This window comes from Lepidochelys kempii, chromosome 1 (genome assembly GCF_965140285.1).
Source record: "Lepidochelys kempii isolate rLepKem1 chromosome 1, rLepKem1.hap1, whole genome shotgun sequence".
NCBI lineage: Eukaryota > Metazoa > Chordata > Testudines > Cheloniidae > Lepidochelys > Lepidochelys kempii.
Window position 1 is genome coordinate 346,379,775 of NC_136380.1, and position 21,830 is coordinate 346,401,604.

At 43.6% G+C, this 21,830-nt stretch overlaps 1 protein-coding gene across 1 annotated transcript in view; it reads left to right on the forward strand.

Moving 5' to 3' along the window:
• The window catches only part of EXOC4 (exocyst complex component 4), a 606,961-nt gene that overhangs the window by 517,615 nt on the left and 67,516 nt on the right, over positions 1-21,830 (forward strand). Inside the window, exon 14 of the mRNA XM_073328862.2 lies at positions 14,060-14,238. Coding sequence (XP_073184963.1) covers positions 14,060-14,238 — 179 coding nt within the window. The remainder of the gene's footprint in view (positions 1-14,059; positions 14,239-21,830) is intronic.

The window sequence follows — 21,830 nt, forward strand, 5'->3', positions numbered from 1 at the left end:
GGCTCGTTAGAGATAAAAACCAAAAATGTATTATTTCCAGGCTTAACTTTGAGTGGAAAGAATAGAAAAGAATGTTAGATCTGACCACTGGCAAATCACAGCAAACCCCCCAGTCTTCTGTATTGCAGCTGCTCTGTAGCACAAGGGGTGGCAAGGGTACTACATTAAAGAGGCAATGCGTATTAGGAGAGCTGTGAAAAAGAAAGCAGCGCCCGCGTTGCTCATCCCAGCATCCTGGGAGTTCACAGGGTGAAAATCATTTCACTGCAAACCTCAAGCTGAGCTTGTTTGAGGAGCTCTCCAGGATGGAGATGGTGATAGAGCAGAATGTATTTGGCTGCAGATCTCAAGTAACAAATCTGCTGGTACAATAAGGATAATTGGGTGACTTGAACTTCTCCCAGTATGGTCTTGTTTTGGTGTCAGAACTCCTAACTTTGGACCAGATTCTCAGACTGAAGTCAGTGTTGCTATGCCGATTTCCACCAGCTGAGAATCTGGCCCTTCTTACTGTGACAGTTAATTGTACTAGGATCTGATTTATAGCTTTGCACTAAATGAAAAGTGCCAGATTCTGCCATTCTTACTCTGGCCAAGTAGTGCCTTACTTCCCAAGTAGCCCTTTTCATTTCACTACAACTACTCACTGAATAAGGTACTACTCAATGTGAGTAAGGGAGAATCTGATCCTTTATGAGCCCATCTGATCGCTCTATGTATAGTTTCTATCTGAATATACTGCATAGTTACTTTGGGGAAATCTGTCCATGCACTCAACTCCCACCATCTGTAAGAACAGAATGCTGGGGGGCGGGAGGTGTTACTGGTGTACTGGCGCATCATAGAGGGCAGAGCTGAGGATGGATTGTGGGGATGGCATGAACCATAACTCTGTATATTATGGTTTTCAGAGGTTTGAGGTTAGCTTAACACAATGTTCCCGAAGGGCACAAGGTACCATCAGGCTAACTCTGTGTTAACAAAGATTTTGGGCATTTGGTTTGTTCTTTAAAGTATTTCTATGCATCCCCATGTACCACAGCCCAACTCTCCCCCTCCACTGGGTCTGACTCCTTGGCAATGATTATCCAGCCCACAGAATGCACTGGCTGCATGTCAGTTGCTTCACTGCCTCTGTATCATCTCCTGTCTCTCTGCTTGTCCACCACAGCCCAGTTCTCCCTCCTTAACACCCTCCTTGTAGAGAGATGGGTGTTAGAATGGGACCTGCAGGTTGAGGAGCTGGGGAAAGAATGCAGGAACAGTCTACAGACTAGCATGGAGTAAGCAGGGGCATTTTTCAGATGGGGTGACAGACCTGGGGGTGGGGGGAATTTGGGGACACAACAACCCTCACTCCATATCTGACCCTCTCCTTTCTACACCACTCTTCATTGCACTGCTTCAACACCCCACACACATTCCCCACTGTGCCAAGTGTGATTTTACTGGTCCCAAAGGTGTTACACCACCGTTGCTCTGACACTGATCCAGCATTCCCCCCATCACACCCATTGCTCTGACCGCCACATTCTCCCACTGCTGTAAGCCCCCTACTCGCACACCAGCTCCATCCTCCTCCTTGCCTCCATGCCCCTGGTAAGCTTGGACAGGCAATGGAAGGTGGTGGGACAGTGAGGAGTGGAAATACAAGCAGGAGGCATGAGGGGGCAGGAGAGTGGAGATCCAGAGTCCCCTAATCTATATCTAGTGTATGGGGAAGGGCTCTACACACCCATCTGCAGCATAGTAGACTCAGAGAGGTGTGAAGTCATCCATTCATCTCAATGACATGATGTTCTCTGATGAATGAGACCACCCCACAGAGATGAATACGGCATGAAACAATAGGTCTGCGATGTGTGAACTGCTCCACTCATCTCATTGGGTGTTCTCATCTTCCCTCCCTGAGCTGCCAAGCTTATGGGCCAGTACCATGCACTACTCATGGCTGTTCTCAGCTCTCCGTCCCAGTCTCGGTACTGTTGGGCATGGTTTGAATGGGGGACAGAAAAGTTATGAAAGCGAGCTGGTTTTTGTGGAGTAAAGCTGAAGCACCCGCTGCATCCCCCATTATACAGCTCTGACTTGTACCATTTCTCCTCTTACTCCCCAGCACTTCTTTGACTTCCCTTTTTCCCCTAGAAAAAATAGCATCAGGGGACGTACAAGCCTGGAATCCCTTCCCTACTGCTGGAGGCAGCATAGGCAAGGTGGGGGTCTCTACCCCCTAAGCCCCCTCAAACCTCTCCCTGCACTCTGCCAACTTTCACACCTCCTGCACTGCTCTAATACCCCTCCCCCACATTCCCTAGCTCTGCACCCAGAATGTTATAAGAATATGGAAATGTTATGACCAGCACATATTAGGGCGGCTGTGTTTCAGGAACCGCTTGACCGAATGACCCTGCGACTTGCTTTCCTCTGATCACACTCAGTTCCATTGTTTGGATTGATTACATGACCGTAACTGCTTACTGGAGTGTTTCATCTTCCCTCTATTTAATTAATGCTAATTTCCTGGACTCTACTTCTAAAGTAAAATCTGAGTCTGCCTGTGGTTTTCTAGAGCACTTTGAAATATCACTTTTAAACTGGACATTTCCATCTCTGGGCAAAACCTTCAACAGAAGTCCCTGCAGAATGCAGGCAGAGAGGAAGGAACATTTACCACACACATCTTCTGAAAACTGCCAATGGTGGGGCTCACATGGTCACAGTCTATCACCTTGAGGCACCCAGTTACCGTGACAGTCTGTTCATCCTTTCACTCTAAGCAGAGCCCTAGTCTTGCTTTATATGAGCATTTCATTCTTTTTGGCTTGAACTACTGATGCTCTGGAGTTCCTAATTAACCCTGAGTAACTTATTCGCTATAACACAAACACATACCCCAAAGGGGCAAGAGGTGTCATACAGTAGCTGAAATAAATCCCAAGTGGATGAGATCAGTTTGGGGATGATTAGAGCCATAGTTTGAGCCCAGGTGTGTGCAAAACAAAAAAATTTGAACAGAGGTAATTTTTGTAAACACATATTGGAGGGGCAGTGTCTTGGAAAGGTCTTGCTCAAGAGACCCCAAATTTGGACCACTAACCCTACCCCGCACCACCATGAAGCAGAGAAAAACAATCTGAGCTATTGTGTGGATTTTAGAGCACTTAGAATAGTAGACTTTTAAACTCTCAATCTTAATTATAACAGAGCTCCTGCTCCACTATAATGATTATATACAAATATACATCTGCAATTTGTTATTACTATAGATGTTTAAAATGCTAACAATCCTGAATGTAGCCGTCTTAAATTGACTGATTTCTTAAGAGTTGTGGCGGAGGTGGATCTCAGAGTAGTGGTCGTTAATATCTTTACCAGTGCAAGCTGAGTTAATGATGAAGATACTCAAACCTCATGCCAGCTGATTGCCAGCAAAAGATCAAGGAATAAATCTCTCCTCCTTTTTTCTCCTCTCATCCATGTGCAACATGCACACTTGGTGTTGTTTAGTTATTGATGTTTCCTTCTTCTGAAGTAGGCATGTAGGAATGATATCAGGAGGGCCAAATCGCACCTGGAGCTGCAGCTAGCAAGAGATGTCAAGAGTAACAAGAAGGGTTTCTTCAGGTATGTTGGCAACAAGAAGAAAGCCAAAGAAAGTGTGGGCCCCTTACTGAATGAGGGAGGCAACCTAGTGACAGAGGATGTGGAAAAAGCTAATGTACTCAATGCTTTTTTTGCCTCTGTCTTCACGAACAAGGTCAGCTCCCAGACTGCTGCGCTGGGCATCACAAAATGGGGAAGAGATGGCCAGCCCTCTGTGGAGATAGAGGTGGTTAGGGACTATTTAGAAAAGCTGGACGTGCACAAGTCCCTGGGGCCGGACGAGTTGCATCCGAGAGTGCTGAAGGAATTGGCGGCTGTGATTGCAGAGCCATTGGCCATTATCTTTGAAAACTCGTGGCGAACCGGGGAAGTCCCGGATGACTGGAAAAAGGCTAATGTAGTGCCAATCTTTAAAAAAGGGAAGAAGGAGGATCCTGGGAACTACAGGCCAGTCAGCCTCATCTCAGTCCCTGGAAAAATCATGGAGCAGGTCCTCAAAGAATCAATCCTGATGCACTTGCATGAGAGGAAAGTGATCAGGAACAGTGAGCATGTATTCACCAAGGGAAGGTCATGCCTGACTAATCTAATCGCCTTTTATGATGAGATTACTGGTTCTGTGGATGAGGGGAAAGCAGTGGATGTATTGTTTCTTGACTTTAGCAAAGCTTTTGACACGGTCTCCCACAGTATTCTTGTCAGCAAGTTAAGGAAGTATGGGCTGGATGAATGCACTATAAGGTGGGTAGAAAGCTGGCTAGATTGTCGGGCTCAATGGGTAGTGATCAATGGCTCCATGTCTAGTTGGCAGCCGGTATCAAGTGGAGTGCCCCAAGGGTCGGTCCTGGGGCCGGTTTTGTTCAATATCTTCATAAATGATCTGGAGGATGGTGTGGATTGCACTCTCAGCAAATTTGCGGATGATACTAAACTGGGAGGAGTGGTAGATACACTGGAGGGGAGGGATAGGATACAGAAGGACCTAGACAAATTGGAGGATTGGGCCAAAAGAAATCTGATGAGGTTCAATAAGGATAAGTGCAGGGTCCTGCACTTAGGATGGAAGAATCCAATGCACCGCTACAGACTAGAGACCGAATGGCTAGGCAGCAGTTCTGCGGAAAAGGACCTAAGGGTGACAGTGGACGAGAAGCTGGATATGAGTCAGCAGTGTGCCCTTGTTGCCAAGAAGGCCAATGGCATTTTGGGATGTATAAGTAGGGGCATAGCGAGTCTGCTGCAGTTTCCACGGTAAACATCTGATGAAGTGAGCTGTAGCTCACGAAAGCTCATGCTCAAATAAATTGGTTAGTCTCTAAGGTGCCACAAGTACTCCTTTCCTTTTTGCGAATACAGACTAACACGGCTGTTCCTCTGAAACAGATCAAGGGACGTGATCGTTCCCCTCTATTCGACATTGGTGAGGCCTCATCTGGAGTACTGTGTCCAGTTTTGGGCCCCACACTTCAAGAAGGATGTGGATAAATTGGAGAGAGTCCAGCGAAGGGCAACAAAAATGATTAGGGGTCTAGAACACATGACTTATGAGGAGAGGCTGAGGGAGCTGGGATTGTTTAGCCTGCAGAAGAGAAGAATGAGGCGGGATTTGATAGCTGCTTTCAACTACCTGAAAGGGGGTTCCAAAGAGGATGGCTCTAGACTGTTCTCAATGGTAGCAGATGACAGAACGAGGAGTAATGGTCTCAAGTTGCAGTGGGGGAGGTTTAGATTGGATATTAGGAAAAACTTTTTCACTAAGAGGGTGGTGAAACACTGGAATGCGTTACCTAGGGAGGTGGTAGAATCTCCTTCCTTAGAGGTTTTTAAGGTCAGGCTTGACAAAGCCCTGGTTGGGATGATTTAACTGGGAATTGGTCCTGCTTTGAGCAGGGGGTTGGACTAGATGACCTTCAGGGGTCCCTTCCAACCCTGATATTCTATGATTCTATTAAGTATCAGGCCCGTGCTAGGGGCAGGATGCCAGATTTAGTTGGACCAGTCCTGAACCAGAATGTCAGGAATCAAGTGACTTTCTGCCACAACCATCTGTTGTAGCACAGCGGGAGGCAGGATGACGGACTAAATGGCCCAATGACAATTCCTATGTGCCTAAAGCGACAGCTGTACTAAAATTGGCATTTAAGGGCCCTTTTGGTGGTGCTGAAAAGTGACCTTTGTGATTACGCAGTGTGGATTCAGGACAAATCTAGGGATCTGACTTCGGGGTGGGTTAGGGATCTTTCCTCACACCATTTAGACTCACTGACTGATCCCAGACATGAAGAGCTGTGTAAGCTCGAAGGTTTGTCTCTCTGACTAACAGAAGTTTGTCCAATAAACGATATTACCTCACCCACCTTGTCTGAGCTCAGGCTGAGGCATTCCTGCTTGCTAGGCAGTGTGCAGCCTAGGTCTATCATGGCTGCAAGTTGTTACCATCTGATGGCTGTTGAGTGGCCCATGTGAAATTAGTTTGTGGATTTCTGTCCAATCCCCGTGGAAAACATCTACATCAGAAAAATCCCCTTGTTGGGAATCTCAGCATTGAGGCCTAGAACTAAATGGGCACTAGAAGATTGAGTTCCTCTTCAACTTCAGGGAACAGTCCCTCCATCTGAAGCACAGAGGTGCGACAGTTTGTTTGTGCTGCACTTGATCTGTGATTGCAGAGAAGTGTCTTTTGTTCCCTCTTTCTGTGGATTACATAGACTCATGATTCAACCCTCAGAGAAATGGCTGTGGCATGAGGAAATTTAACACCCGCTTTCAGATTTGTTACTCCTGCAAGATGCATCCTCCATTGAAATGAACTTAGCAACAGTCCTGGCTCTGCTAAGCCTTGTTACTGTTTCACAGCATACTACAAGACATTTGCTAATACACAATGGTACATTAGGCAACATAATTGAAACTGATTAGACTGGTCCAGGAAATGAACAAAGAATCATAGAATCATAGAATATCAGGGTTGGAAGGGACCCCTGAAGGTCATCTAGTCCAACCCCCTGCTCGAAGCAGGACCAATTCCCAGTTAAATCATCCCAGCCAGGGCTTTGTCAAGCCTGACCTTAAAAACCTCTAAGGAAGGAGATTCTACCACCTCCCTAGGTAACGCATTCCAGTGTTTCACCACCCTCTTAGTGAAAAAGTTTTTCCTAATATCCAATCTAAACCTCATGTGATGCATTATTCTTCTTATTTTATTATTTTAAGAATAAATTAGTGATCCACTGTCTTATGGTCTTGTGACCCCTTAGATGTGCAGCTGTCCAGTGCTAATCTTGCTCTTCGCTATTACAGATCCCTGGGATCAAGTGAGATATTTTTTTCAAATCTCAGTGACCCTCCAATTTAGGTCAGCATTAGAGAGGGCTGAATCCGCAGTAGTGTAAAGCAGCATAGCTTTGTTGATTTTTCTCGACTGTATTGCTGTGCAGAAGTTCAGAGAAATGTCCTCACAAGTTGAATCTTTGCAACTACTTTGCAACAAACAAGACCACAAATTCTGTAAAAAGTTATTGAATTTGTTTTTATTGGTCTTGTTGCAGAGTCATGTTAGAGTGATTCCTTTGGCAAAAAACGCCCACTCTTGTTGGTCCCTGTTTTGGTGCTTGGACAATATCTTGATGATCCTCAGACAACTTTTGGAACAGGGAAGGCAACTAAAGTGAAGCAAGGGCCTTTTTTCTAAATTCTTTTTGATAAACAAGAACAATATTTTTGTAGGATTATTGGTTTGTTTCTTTCAATTCAAGTGAAAGGCTTCTGCCTTGGTAACTTTTGTATAAAGCTTTTAAATGTAGTCTCCAAGTCTCAGCCAGAGCTAAGCTAGAAGGTTGACTTTGTGGCTAAAGCATAGAGCTCTACATCAGGAAATCAAAGTTCTATTCCGCATTTGCTGTGTGGTTTTAGGCAATTTTCTATACAGCTGGTCAGCGGGGGAAGCCCAGCTTCCTTCTAACTAGCGTGCTGAGGGAACAGGGGGGCATCTTTTTCAACACACAAAGGAAATCCTTCTTTCTCACTGGTGTACTGTATACTCTGCAAGAATTGAGGGGTATCGGGGATGCCACCAAGCATAGCAATTACAAATGTATATTTACTCTGAGGCAGCTCAGTCTCATGGGTTTAACTCAGAGCTGGGATCCAGAAACTCTTGTGCTCTTACATGTGGTCTTGGGCAAGTCGCTTAACCGCTCTCTGCCACAGTTTCACCATCTGTCAGGTGGGGAAATATCTACCACAGGAGTTGTGAAGAATAATTAGTGTTTGCAGAAGTGCTGCCTAAGTGATAAAAATTATTATTCTGTATTATGCTTTCCACGAGGCACCACACATACGTTCACCTCTTGTCTGGCCCCTGATATTCTGGACCACTGGCTACAAGCTCCGCACAGTGCTATTAACTGAAGTTTGAATTCACTGTGATGCCTATCAGCTAGGAGCGTCTGACTCTCACTCTGAAAAACTAGACCTTCAAGAGCTGCTGCAAAGCACAGTGTGGAAAATGACAAAAGGGACCTTGTCAGAATGGTAAATTCACTCCTGAGGGAATTTTTCCTCTTCCCCTCTGTAATTTTGCCCTTGCGGGGCTAGACAGGGGAAAAAGGGAGGGTGACACTCAAATGGCCCCTCTTGTTTGCACAGCTCCCTGGACACATTCTCCCAGTGAACTGATTCATATTCATCATTTGCTGAAGGAATAATTGAAGCTAATTCCTTGGCCATGAAAAGGGAGAGAAGCAGTAAACAAATGTAAAGCTGTTGCCAAGGGCACACAGGAGGCCTCATTCCATCGCTGTTTTGTATTGATGTGGATACTTGGCTGGTTGTCAGCCCTGCTCTGACATGGCCAGAATGCCTTAACTAGCAGAGGTGATCTTGATTTGTCATGTCTGCCCTTCGTTGGCCCTTGTTTTCCTTTCACTATGTAAGTATTAAAGTAAGAGAGAGGGAAGCCTCTTGTCGCCATCAGATCACGTATTTCCAGTCTAAGTCTATGTGTGGTTTAATTTTATTAACATCTCATCCCCTGAAAAACATACATATTGCTTCTCCGGAAGAGGAGAGAGAACCCATTCTTTCTGCTGGATATTCATTTCAGGTGGGTGGCACTGTCTTCCACTGTGAATCCCTATATGTGCAATGCTAAGAACAGGCTATGCATGTTACAGAGTATCCAATAAAACAGAACAGATCTAAAGCCAGTCCTGGTATTAGAGAAAGAATATTATAGAAATAGCGATGACACAGCAGAGGGAAACAGAATGATACTTAGACAAGCAATATTTTGGTAGTCAGATGACTTGATCAGACCAGACCTGCATTCTTTGGCAAAAAGGAGATTAAGAGTAGACCCTATTGACCCACACACAAATCTTTATGGGAAACAAGAAGGTTGCATGTTCAGTCTTAACTTTAGTATTTCCTTACTTTTAAGTGCTTAGCTGGGCAAACATAATAGTCCATTAATGTAAAGGGGGAGGAATTATAGGAGATTGCATTTAATATGTATTGTGAAACCTGCCCTAAGCAGCCACCCAAAAGACCAGCAAAAGTAAGTTGCCTCATATTGCTGGGTGTTAACTGAAGGTAAAAAAAGGAAAAAAAAAACCCACTCTGGGGATCCTTGGGGATACTTTAAAGTGATCTTTTAAGACAGAGTTGCTTGTTGAAGGTTATCTCCATTGCAGATTTCAGTGTGTGTGTAATGATGGAATTGTGAGCTTGGATTTCTGCTGCCAAATAGATACATTTGAGAAAACAAGTGAACATATTTGCTGTACTTTTGCTATAAATTCCTACTAAACCATTGTTCTCTTAGAATAAAAGACTGTTTCCCATACATGCCAATCATAATTAGGAGCATAATTTCATTGATAGAGATACGTTTGTTCCCACCCCGTGTTAAAAATAATAAATATGCAATAGTGTGAGATGTAGATTTTATTAACCTGAGTTTGGGATGATCGAATGATTCATGTAATGGCTATACAGGTCACCCCAAACAAGTGCCAATAAAACTTTGTTCTTTGCTTTTTGTGTTGTAGAAACTGTTTTTGGAAAGAGTTGGAGTCCTTTGGGAACAAATTACATTGTAATCACTGTTTTGGGTAATGGCAAACTAGTGTTTCGTAATCCAACATTTCGCAAACTGTGGTCTGTGAAGAACTGCACAGTTACGTTGTACTAACTCCACTCCTTATTTCCAGCTGCTAAACCAAGTTAAAAGAAGCTAAAAATAGATTAAGTATTTCCTCTTATTACTTTGCCAGGTAAAAAAGTTGCTGTAGTTGCCATAGGAGTGTTGTTTGATTCATAGACCTAAAGGTGAAAGGGACCAGTGTGGTCATCTGCTCTGACCTCCTGTATAGTGCAGGCCATAGAACTCACCCAAAATGATTCCTAGAGCAGATCTTTTAGAAAAACATCCCATCTCGATTTAAAATTTGTCAGTGACGAAGAATCCACTGCGACCGTTGGCAAACTGTTGGTTAATCTCTCTCACCATTAAATATTCATCTAGCTTCAACTTCCTGCCATTGCCAATGGGGCAAATGATGGTCCACCTGGGAGAGGAGAAGGTGTCAATGAGACGTACCCACTATTAAGATGTGGTACACTCCAGAAGACATTGTAAGAACATCTGTACTACCTACCAAGGCAGAGCTGAAATGAGATATTCCCTTGCTGTTTGACAAGTTACTTAAGTATAGGAGCATACAATACAGAGGACAGTTAGGGCGCTAGCCTTGGACTCGGGAGACGTGGGTTCTATTCCCATCTGTGCTTCAAGACACCCTGTGTGACTTTGTGCAAATCATTTAGTCTCTCTCTGCCTTGGTTGTCAATCTGTAAAACAGCTGTTCTCTACCTCACAGGGGTGTTGTGAGCATAAACATATTAACGATTGGAAGGCACTTAGATGCTAGGGTAATGGGGGGCATAGAAGTACCTAAGATGGAGACAAAGATATAACATAATTTGTAACTGTCTGCCCTTATGATCAATCTTGTTGGATCTCTTTCTCTGTCAGCCATGAAAGTGTGTTGGATGGGGAGCACAGCTGGTGTGGTAAATGTAAGTACCATTATGACAACTTCCAGGAATCTATTAGCAATGCCCAGCCTTTCCATAGGAGGAGCCTGGGGGGATTTAATCAATTCCAAACAGCCATGAGACTGATTAAAATCAGTCACATGCTGTAGAGAAAAAAGGAGCCAAATTCAACCCTGGTGTATTTCCACTGAAGTCAAAGGCATCCCCTTACCTCCCAATCCTCAGCATTAGCCAACATACGCTACTTCCTCTCAGACCATACTGTCAGAGACAACAGCTCTACAGCACCACCTTGAGGGATGTAGCTTTATTTTTTTTACATTCTCAAGCAAAATCCCTGAAAGTGAAGGGTTTGGGGTTTTTTTTAAAATATTTTAATTAAATGTTTAAAATTTTAAACCCTATTCAGATTTATATGTCGTTTAATAAATCAAAAATAAGTGCAGTGAAGCTACTTAAACACATCTAGTTTGAGGTACTGGCAGTGTGACTGCTTGCATGGTTTAAAAGACCACTGATGGAATTTAGAGTAGCAGCCGTGTTAGTCTGTATCCGCAAAAAGAACAGGAGGACTTGTGGCACCTTAGAGACTAACCAATTTATCAGAGCATAAGCTTTCATGTCCATTTATTCTTTTGCGTAGAGACTATCCGGTTTGGCCAATGTGCATGTACAGTCTCTATGCAAAAGAATAAATGGACACAAATCGGACATCAAGAATCATAACATTCAAAAACCGGTAGGAGAACACTTCAGCCTCTCTGGCCACTCAGTAAAAGATTTGAGGGTGGCAATTTTGCAATAGAAAAGCTTCAAAAACAGACTCAAACAAGAAACTGCTGAGCTTGAATTAATATGCAAACTGGATACCATTAACTTGGGTTTGAATAGAGACTGGGAGTGGCTGGGTCATTACACATATTGAATCTATTTCCCTAAGTTAAGTATCCTCACACCTTCTTGTCAACTGTCTAAATGGGCCATCTTGATTATCACTACAGAAGTTTTTTTCCTTCTGCTGATAATAGCTCATCTTAATTAATTAGCCTCTTTCAGTTTGTATGGCAACTTCCACCTCCTCTGTATGTGTATATATATATCTTCTTACTATATGTTCCATTCTATGCATGAAGTGGGCTGTAGCTCACGAAAGCTTATGCTAGAATAAATTTGTTCGTCTCTAAGGTGCCACAAGTATTCCTGTTCTTTTTACTGATGGAATTATTTTCCCGCAGCTATTCATCTATCATTCTCAGTGGCATGAGTTCTCATTGTAAGATCTAGTGGCTGAAAGTTGAAGTTGGCAACGTTCAAGCTGGGAAAAAGATTTTAACAGTGATGGTAACTAATGATCGGAACAACTTACAAAGGGCTGTAGTAAATTCACAATCACCTGGAGTCTTCAACTCAAAACTGGATGTCTCAATAAGATACAGTTTAGCTCATCCACAAGTTATTGAGTTTAGATGTAGGAAATAATGGGTGAAAATCTCTGGTTTATGTTTTATCCAGGAGGTCAGACTAGGTGATCAAGATGGTCCCTTCTGGTCTGTGTGTCTCAACCTGTGTAAGTGCTTAGTGGTGGTTTTACATGCAGTTAAACTTGGCAAGATTCTTTTGGAATCTGGCATTTAGGACTTTGCTGCGCTAGTCCTCTCAAGCCCTACGGAGAAGAGCATGGCAGAGGGCTAAAATAGAGTGCAGGAGATGATTGTGACGCAAACCTGAAAGACAATGAAACCTGAAGAACAATGAAAGTAATAGGTGGCAGGTTTAAAACAAACATAAGGAAGCCCTTCTTCTCACAAGGCACAGTCAACCTGTGGAATTCATTGACAGGCTACAACCTGTGGCTCTCAAAGGCCAAAAGCATAACTGGGTTCAAAAAAGAATTAGCTAAGTTCATGGAGGATAGATCCATCAATGGCTATTAGACAAGATGGTCAGGTATGCAGCCCTGGGCTTTGAGTGGCCCTAAAACTCCAACTGCCAGAAGCTGGGACGGATGACAGGGGTGGATTACTCAATAATTACCTTGCTCTGTTCATTCCTTCTGAAGCATCTGGCACTTGCCACTGTCTGAAGACAGGTTACTGGGCTAGAGAGACCATTGGTCTGACAAGTATGACCATTCTTATGTTCATATCCTCTATGTTCTTATGACCCCTGGAAGAAGTTCTTTGGAGCTTATGTACAAATCAATGTGCTACGTAAACACATTTGTCTTGATTGTCGCTTTTCACCAAATACTACATTTGTGCTAGTAAAATAATGCAGAGCCTAATTTTCAAAGCTGTTTATTTGCCTCCTTGTTCTTTTGAGCCATCAAGCTCCAGGGTACGTTTCATTTGATGTATGTGTGTATGAAAAATGATTCAGAAGTTGAAGAGACTGACTTACAAGGGAAGATTAAATGAACTAAATATGTGTAACTTGTCTAAATGCCAACTACAGGGAGACATGAAAACAGCTATACATGCATCTGAAAGGTGTATTTGCCAAGGAGGGTCTGGAGTTGTTTGGAGTGATGCCAGGAGAAGTAACTGAGAGTAATGGGATGAAGTAGAAAGAGTGCAATCAGGCAGAATATCTAAGAAAACTCCATGAGAATGAGATGAATTGGGCAGTGGAATTGTTTTTCCCAAAATGGATAGTGTCCACAAAGCTGATAGAAGCTCCAACAAATGAGATATTTAAAACTAGAGTGGACACAGCTCTTAAGAGCTGAGTGTAAGGAGCAATCTTACATTGGCCAAGGGTGGATGTTCAAAATCAGTGGTTCTCGACCTTTTGGGGCTCAGAACCTATTTGTAAATATTTATGGCCTATCACGACCCAGTAAAAAGTCTGTGGGTGGAGGCTTTGTTTCGGTTGGGTCATGGACCCTGGGGAGGGAGTTTGGGTCCTGCCTGGCACTCACCCCACAGAGGTGGCTCCTGCAGCTCCTGTGCTGTGGGGCTGGCTGGGCTTGGCTCTCTGTCCTGGGTGTTGAAACCTCCAGGATTGCAGCACCTCTCAGGTTTGGTCCCACCATCCTGACTGGTCCAAATTTGTACGAGTGGAGTTGTGACCTGGCTCATGGGGTTGAAGTGCCGCTTACTCAAATTTGACCTACCTGGCTGGACTCCTGTCATCATGACAGCTGAGCCAAACCTGAGTAGCTCTGGGACCCCAGAGGTTGCAGTGCCTGGAGCAGGGAGAGGAGCCCAGCCAGCCCTGTGAGACAAGGCCCGCAGGAGCTGCCATGTAACCCTCTGAAACATTCTGGTGACCCAATTTTGGGTCCCGAACTATGGATTGGGAAACCCTGTTCTAAATGACCAAACTGGTCCTTGTCCATCTCCACTCTTGTTGACTCTGTGATATATTAACATTCCTGTTTGTGTTTGCATTTCAGGGCTGCCTTCAGCAAAGAGTCAGAAGTTCTCATTGGGAACCTGGGAGATAAACTAATCCCACAGCAGGAGATCCTGCGTGATGTCAGTGATCTGAAGGCCTTGGCCAATATGCATGAAAGCCTGGAGTGGTTAGCTGGTCGGACAAAGGCAGCCTTCTCCAACCTTCCAACAGCCCAGAGTGAGTAGCTGTCATGGGTCTCTTGATTGTATGGAAACACTGGTCTTGATGGTAAAACCTACCAATAACTGTGTCATGAAACTGGAGAGGAGAACCTCTTACAGGCTAGATCCAAGGGGTTTTAAAATCCACCTGCAGTCTTAGGTTCTGCTGGGTTACAACTCATACAGCACTAGGCTGTTTTTAAGGAGCAGCCCTGGAGCATAGGGCATGTGGAGACGCATCTTCAGAGTGGTAGAACTGGAGCCAGTTGCCTTAGGCAGGCACAGTTCCTCAAAAGGCTCAGGAAGAAGCACAAGGCAAAGCATCTCCACTTTTCTACAGAGCATAGTATGTGCTTCCCTCTGCACTCTGCCAGCTCTGCTCGCTTGTGTGGGAGTAGTCCTACAGCCCCACTCCTCACAATAGTGGGGCACCAGCACCACTGGGAACACAAGCCATGGGCAATCTCTGCATGCAGAACCAACAGGTGAAGATGGCATCTTTCCCCCATCCTTCTCTTGTATATGCACACAGGGCCAGACACAATCCTGGCCACAAAATTTTAAACAACTCCTGCTAATGAGGTTCCAGAGGGTCAGATATTAGTAGTGGGCCATCGGGACACTTTTTATGTTTGAATAAAATAAAGCATAGCTAGATCATTAGATATTTTAGAACAGTTTTATATGGATCCAGTAGAGAAATAGGAAAACTTACCTCTTTTCTATAAGATGCATGACATACAATATAACAGGAAGAGAATGCTGTCTTTTCACTTTCCCAAATGCCTTCATCACCTGTTGTTTCTTCTGGGTATTCCAAAGCATGAAGGATGGGGGAAAGAACATATTTTTATGAAAGATCCACATTGGAAAGCAGTTCAAACCATTTCAGCTTCCCCAGGTTACAGTACAGGAGGCCGGGAAATTGCTCTGTATTGAGCTGAGGCTGAAAAGCCTGCTTAGGAGGAAAAATGATTGAGAGATACTCTTTTAACTAGAGACATCCTGGTTTATATATTGAAACGGCTTATTACTGTGGCTTTTGTTACATTGGCAGATGATAAATCTACTGAGCTGGCAGTAGCCCCCCTCATACTGAGATGCATTTCGGTCCAACAGATAGCTTAGAGGACTGGGAATCTAGCTTCTATTTCTGGCGGCATAACCTCTGGCAAATCATTCTACTTCCCTGCAACACTGTTCTCTGGGGATAATGATAGTACCCTCATCTGTGGAGTATTTGGAGATCTATGAATGAGGAATGCTAGGCAAATGATTGTGGTAGCTCTGATTATTAGCATTATTATTGTTATTGCCCGCAGAGATTCTTGGCCAAAGCAATTATGCAGCGGAAATACAAATTGATCTCAGCCATGATTTCCTTCTTTCTGAATGAATGAATCAGCTATAGTAAAAATACAGTTGCTATTTAAAAAATGCTGTAGGAATAATACTACACTTGCAACTTAGTCATATTTCTGTTGTTCGTACATCACTGAGCCCCCTGACACGACTGATGCTGACAGACCTGTGCCTGTAATGTTCACCATTATGCAGAGGATGACATCGTTGACCGAATAGTGTCCCCTATGTCATTTCATTGTAGCAATAACATGCTCTGCCTGGTACATCTCAGGGTGATTATTACACTTCTGGAAGTTTAAAGCCATTGAGCTATCAGCCTCATAGTATAACACTCTCCCAAGCATGCTATAATTGCCTAGAAAAGCACTGACTCTCAGGTCTTTTTCCTTACATGACTGAGGGACATTCAGCATATCAGTTAACTCAACTGGCACCCTTCCTAACCATCTCATTGTAAACAAGCCTTTGAATAGCAGAAGGACTTTATAGCAGCAGCCCTTTTTACTGTGGTTGCTTATGGAAGGAGGGTTTATTTCTTAATAAGTAACACTATAATGAATTAGCTAGTGTGTATGTTTACCAGTATTAAAACTGCTCCTGTGTGTGTCATAGAGTCTATGCTGCTAATGGCTAATGAAGATTCTCCTTTAACTCAAATGGCAGGGGTTTGTGTTCTTTTGGAGCGGTAGGGGATGAGTTCAATCCTTACTTTTGCTCTGACGTTCCAAATGGCTGTAGGGTGCAAGGCAGTGACCACTACAAAGTGGCCATTTATTTGTTGCGGGACTTTGCATTTCTTTAACTCCCTCTCATCTGAGGAGCCGAATGTGCTTTACAGTCATTATGCATCAACACCGTTGCAAAGAAGACAATGGCAGTATTAAAGCGGCTGCCTCTAGGGTGGAGTGAAGCAGCTGTCTAACTGTAATGCTACACCACAGTTCAGGAAAGGAGGAGAAGGAAATTGTGAGTAGACAGTGGAATTACACAAGTGAAATGCCAGGACACCTGAAACAGGTAGCCTCTTGTGGACACACTGCACTTTTTCAGTTCAGTCACACCAGTGCAAGTTGCAGTGGTGCAGTTGTCTGGGTTCAGATTTTCAAAACACTGAAGGGTGATGGGTAACCAGTTCTCATTAATTTTAATGGCCTTCAGGTATCCAAATACTTAACTGTAATTGAAAAAAATCTCAGCTTTAGTCTTAGCGGTGTTACTAAACGATGGAGTCTATTGACCTCATGGTCAGAAGTGAAGCCTGGTGGGATGAGACTCATAAATGGAATGTCAACACAGCCAAGTGCAATCTATACAGGAGAAATAAAAAGTGAAGAGAAGGGGCAGAGGTGATGGCATGTGTCAAAAGTATTTACAAATCTGCCAAGCTACAATGAAGAGTGTGGTGGAGAAATTCTTTTGGGGAAGGATACAAAGAATAAAGAACAAAGGAGAAATGAGACAAGGCATCTGCCTACATTCCATCAGCACAGGAGAACAAACAAACAAAAACAAATAAATAAGTAAATCCTAGGCTGACTTGGAAAGTGCTTGAAACAACTGGATACTGAACTCCTGGGGGATTATAACTACCCAGATCTGGCTGGTTTAGTGATTCACACAACACCAGTGCCATAAAACTTACCTGTGCCACAATTTATTCAATTCTAGATAGATACTTATACATCACTCAGCACCTAAATACTGCTGTCCACCATGCACAAAGGAGAATGGGGCAATAAATAAGCTAAATAAAGGTGTCTCCCATCATAAACTGTCCAAATTCAAGCTCTGGCTGATTGCCGGACAGAGTAGATGCTAAAGACAGGGGTCCTGAGCTCTGCAGTCATCAGGAAAACTGACCCAAGCCCCTAGAGTCATTCTCAGTTTCAGCTTTTGTCACTTCAATTTTGAGATATTTGCAGATTTGAAACCTGCGGATTCTGTGCAAATGCAACTGACTGACTGCTCCTTGATTCTTTGTAGTAATCTGTGTGTAGAGACCTCTTCATCATTTCTGTGCCAAGTTTATAGAGTGCTGGCTACCCCTCTGTCTTAGCAGGCTGACTTTGAGCTATAGGGCAGCATGATAGTCATTGTCATCTTCTGTTTCTGAACAGGTCCATCTTCAGCCTTATTTTGTACTTTGGAATAGGTGCTATATTAAGAGCCTCTGTCACTTGAGCTACAGCAGTAATTCCAGTAGGCGGTAACAGTTGTAGGCTCTTATCCTTTCTGGACTAGCCACCAGATTGGGGCCAAACATGCTTGGCCTGAGTGTTACCTGTAAAAAGCATGATGAGAAAATGGAAGCTTTGCTGCGGTGTGACATGGGACGGGGAACTAGGAACTCTGGGCTTTTCTTCTGACTCTCCAGCTTTGGACCAGGAAATTCCCACTTGGGGAGGAATTTTCCAAAAGGGCCAAAATGACTTAGGAGCACAAATCCTGTTGAAAGTCAATGGGACATGTTCTCAGTCACACGGGTGCTTTTGAAAATCCCACCCTTGCAAGCATTTTCCTCCTCTGTATAGCGGGGTCACCAGCATGTAGCCCCCTCTTAGCACTGCTGTGCGGATTATTTGCTTAATGTTTGTACGTTTCCTATGTGGAGAATACTGCTGTTGCAGGGGGTCGCTCTACGCAGGACCCAAAAGGTGAGAGGAGCCTGTTTATGCTCCTGTCTGCGACACAGATACGGACAGAGTCTGCTGCCTTTCCGAAGTCCTTTTTGGCTGACCTTGGCGGCTATAGGCTGTTCAATCCCAGCTGGTTCCTCTTCCTCTCTTAAGGATAGAAAATCCTCCATTCACAGGTTTGCGCAGGGGCAGGACTTAGCAGCCCTGGGGCTCATTTCTGGTTTATGTCACATGTTCCTCAGAGCTCATGCTGCAGGGTTTCAGCCAGCCACCTGCCGCGGTAGGATGGGATTCCCCTCACTCTCCCACGCCCCCCCTTTGTATTCCGGGGTTTTGGATTTTTTAATCTCCTTCATCTAAAGCATCAGAGATGATCACGGCTAGACATGGGATACTGCACAGGGAGGGCCAGGAATCGGAAGAAGCAGTGAGCATTCTCTCTCTCAGATGCTTGGCTGGCTGGCTTTTGCTTGCATGCTCAGGGTCTAACAATGTGTGTGGTTGGGAAGGATTTTTTCCTCAATCAGATTAGCAGTGAGCTTGTGGGGGGTTTCACCTTCCTCTCCAGCATGTGGGTGCGGGTCACTTTCCAGGATTCTCTGGGTATAGCTTACTTAAATATTTCCCTGCCATTGTCGGGGCTTCAGGCATTGGTGCATCTCAGTCCCTCCTATTTCCTGCCTGTGTCACATTATAGTCTAGTCTCATGTGGGTATAATACTCGGTCTAATTTTAGTTGTTGGGTTTGGTGTGCGGGTGCTCAGTGGTGGTGGCAACCTCTGATGTAGAGGGAGTCAGACTAGTGATTTGGCCTTCAGTTTTCGGACTCTCTATAGGCCACAGTTGTAATCCCCCTGAATCAACAGCCAAATCCCATTGCATTTAAAATTCAGACTGGTTACTCAAGAAAAAGAGAAGAGAAACCACTGCAAGTCAATAAAAGGACTTACCCAGGTTCTTCTTTTGAAGCAGAAATGGGAACGTGGGTTTCTGATAGTCCAGAAACTTAAGCTATCAAATTCAGTGACTGGTATTATTTATACAGCAGCAAGTATGGGCTGCATGCTTTACAGAACAAATGAGAGCCGGGCCCTGTCCCCACGAACATACAATCTCCTTTCAGATGTGATTCAACAACTGAGAGCAACAGACAACAAGGGAGAAGAGAAGAGAACGGGACAAAGGGCCACAATAATAAGATGAGACTCTGTGCATCTTGATGGTATCACTGTTTTATTTTGGTACTTGTCTTCTTACCTGCTATTATCAGTGTCTCCCTTCGTAGCTGTTTCTTGGAGCGTGTCCTCCCAACACTCTGTATCCACCCATTCTTACAAGAAAGGATTGTCATTTGTGTGTGTGCGTGTGCATGATGAAGCCCAGGTTTTTGTTCTTTTCCACGGGTCCTGACCTGTGCTAATGCTTTTGGGTGAAGTTTTGGACCTATTCGAGTCAATGGCAAAACTCCCACTGAATTCAGTGGGGCCAGGGATTTCACCCTTGATTGTATTATCAGAAGTACATTTACTGGAAAATGTCCATAATTTGTTTCTTTTAGCCCCCTCTCTCAACTCCCCACCACACAGACACATGTCCCTTCTTAGGGTGCCTTCCCCTATAGACAGTCCATAGCTTTTTTGTGTAATGAAATAGCAGATGTTACGTGAATATGAATATACAGAAAATGGGTAAAATTTTCAGGCATACATTTACAGTTGGATGAGTAAGAAAATGTGGTAGGGAACTGGGGGTGGAGGAGGTTAAGGAAGCCTTTTATGAATTCCACTAAAGAAAGAACTATATGTAGGTGACTTTTTGGTTAGACTGTCAAAAGACCTCTTACTACAGATAAAAATTCAATAACCTTTTCCTGAGAATGTGTCACAATTATCACTCATTTAAAAACAGTCCTGCTAATAGAGTGTTTTATCATGCCAGGCAGTCTCTGCATTGTTCATTATTTAGTGTTTGCTAAGCTGATGGCACTTCCATAGCTCTCCCCTTATCTGCACTTCTTCAGAATTGGATTTTATATTTTTCAAACCAGTCAGATATGACAAAGCCATTTGCTTTTTCTCTTGTCTTTTAAGGGAACACAAACTTCTTTTTAACAATCACCATTTAAGGATTAAAGTTGGAGGAAGTGACTGAATTAGCCAAGGTAGTCAAGCAAATTTTAAATAGATTATATGTTAAATGGAAGTGGGACTTTCCTCTCTTCCTCCCTCTATTTCCCCGTCTCATTGTATGTAGATATAACATATACAATCCTCCATTCCCTCTTTAGAACACTATCCTTCGGAAGCCCTCTGAATATTATGCAGAAATGAATTATAATGCACAGTGATGAAGTTGGAAGACAAGATGTGGTAGTCTTACCTAGATGCATTATAAGACGGGTTGTGTACTGTGTGCATGTGTGAAGATGGAAGATAATGACATTAGCCTAACACCTTGGAGACACCAATTTACATTCAACTGGTTGTTTTGCATATAGTGACTTTGGACTGTTACAGTCAGCAGTTAGTTATGTTGAGTTTAAAGAGACTCTGGGGACTGAGATAACATAAAGAGAGAATTGCCTTTCTTCACTAGAGAGATTACTTCAGGTACAGTTAAGTTTGTACATTTGTACAATGTACCTGTGTGTATGTAAAAATATATAGATATATAATCCTGTGTAAAACCAAGGATATACTTGGTCCATTATCATCTATCATTCTATGTGTGGTTTATATTTCTTGTCTCTGTAGAGGAAGATTTTTGAGGTTCTATTAGGGTAATACCTTGACTATTCCTCAGCTGGAAGAACAGCATCCTAGTGATATTCTCAGGAAAGGCCACACATTGAGATCTCAATCACATTTCCCCATCCAGAGATCGTACTGCTGAAGAGATTGAAGATCCATAAAATATTCTGTTTGTCTGACTTGGAATAGTTTTGACCCAATGAACCAGGAGTAGGAATGATGTTTCCACAGATACGATATGCACACTCAAGGGCTGGACTTTTTGAGACTTGGCTCATATATTGGGATGCTTCCCATCCATCACTGTTGTATGCTGCTTCCCGGTGAGTACCGAAGAGGGAAACAGCAGAACGTTCAGAAGAAAAACCTTCAGAAGGAGCTGTAAAGGAAACCCCCACAGTCTTCCTGGAATGATGAAACAGTAACAGCTCCCAGGATCCTACACAAGTTCATCAGATGCCCAAAGAGCAGATTAACCCACGAATGTTCAAGTTGCACTAGCTGCTGTAGAAAAGAGAAAAAGCCGCATAAAGCAACTCTGCAGTGAGATGTTAACAAAGCATTTTCTAAACAAAGAATTGCTTCCAATACTTGAATAACTCCCTGTAAGGGAGATTCACTTTTGAAATGAATACTCCAGGTTCCCCCATGTTCCTTCAAAGCAGAGGTTCTGTAGATCAGAGGTATGACAGGAGAGGAAGTAACAGTTTGGAAAAACATTGAAAACAAGGGAGAAACTCAAAACAGTCTAATAATATCCCAGTGTAGCCAGAGCTCATGATTTGATCATGCATCTTGCAAAAGCTGGTGCTCTTCTTGAAGCCCTGGCTCTTGGAGTCACATGATGAGATGAGAAT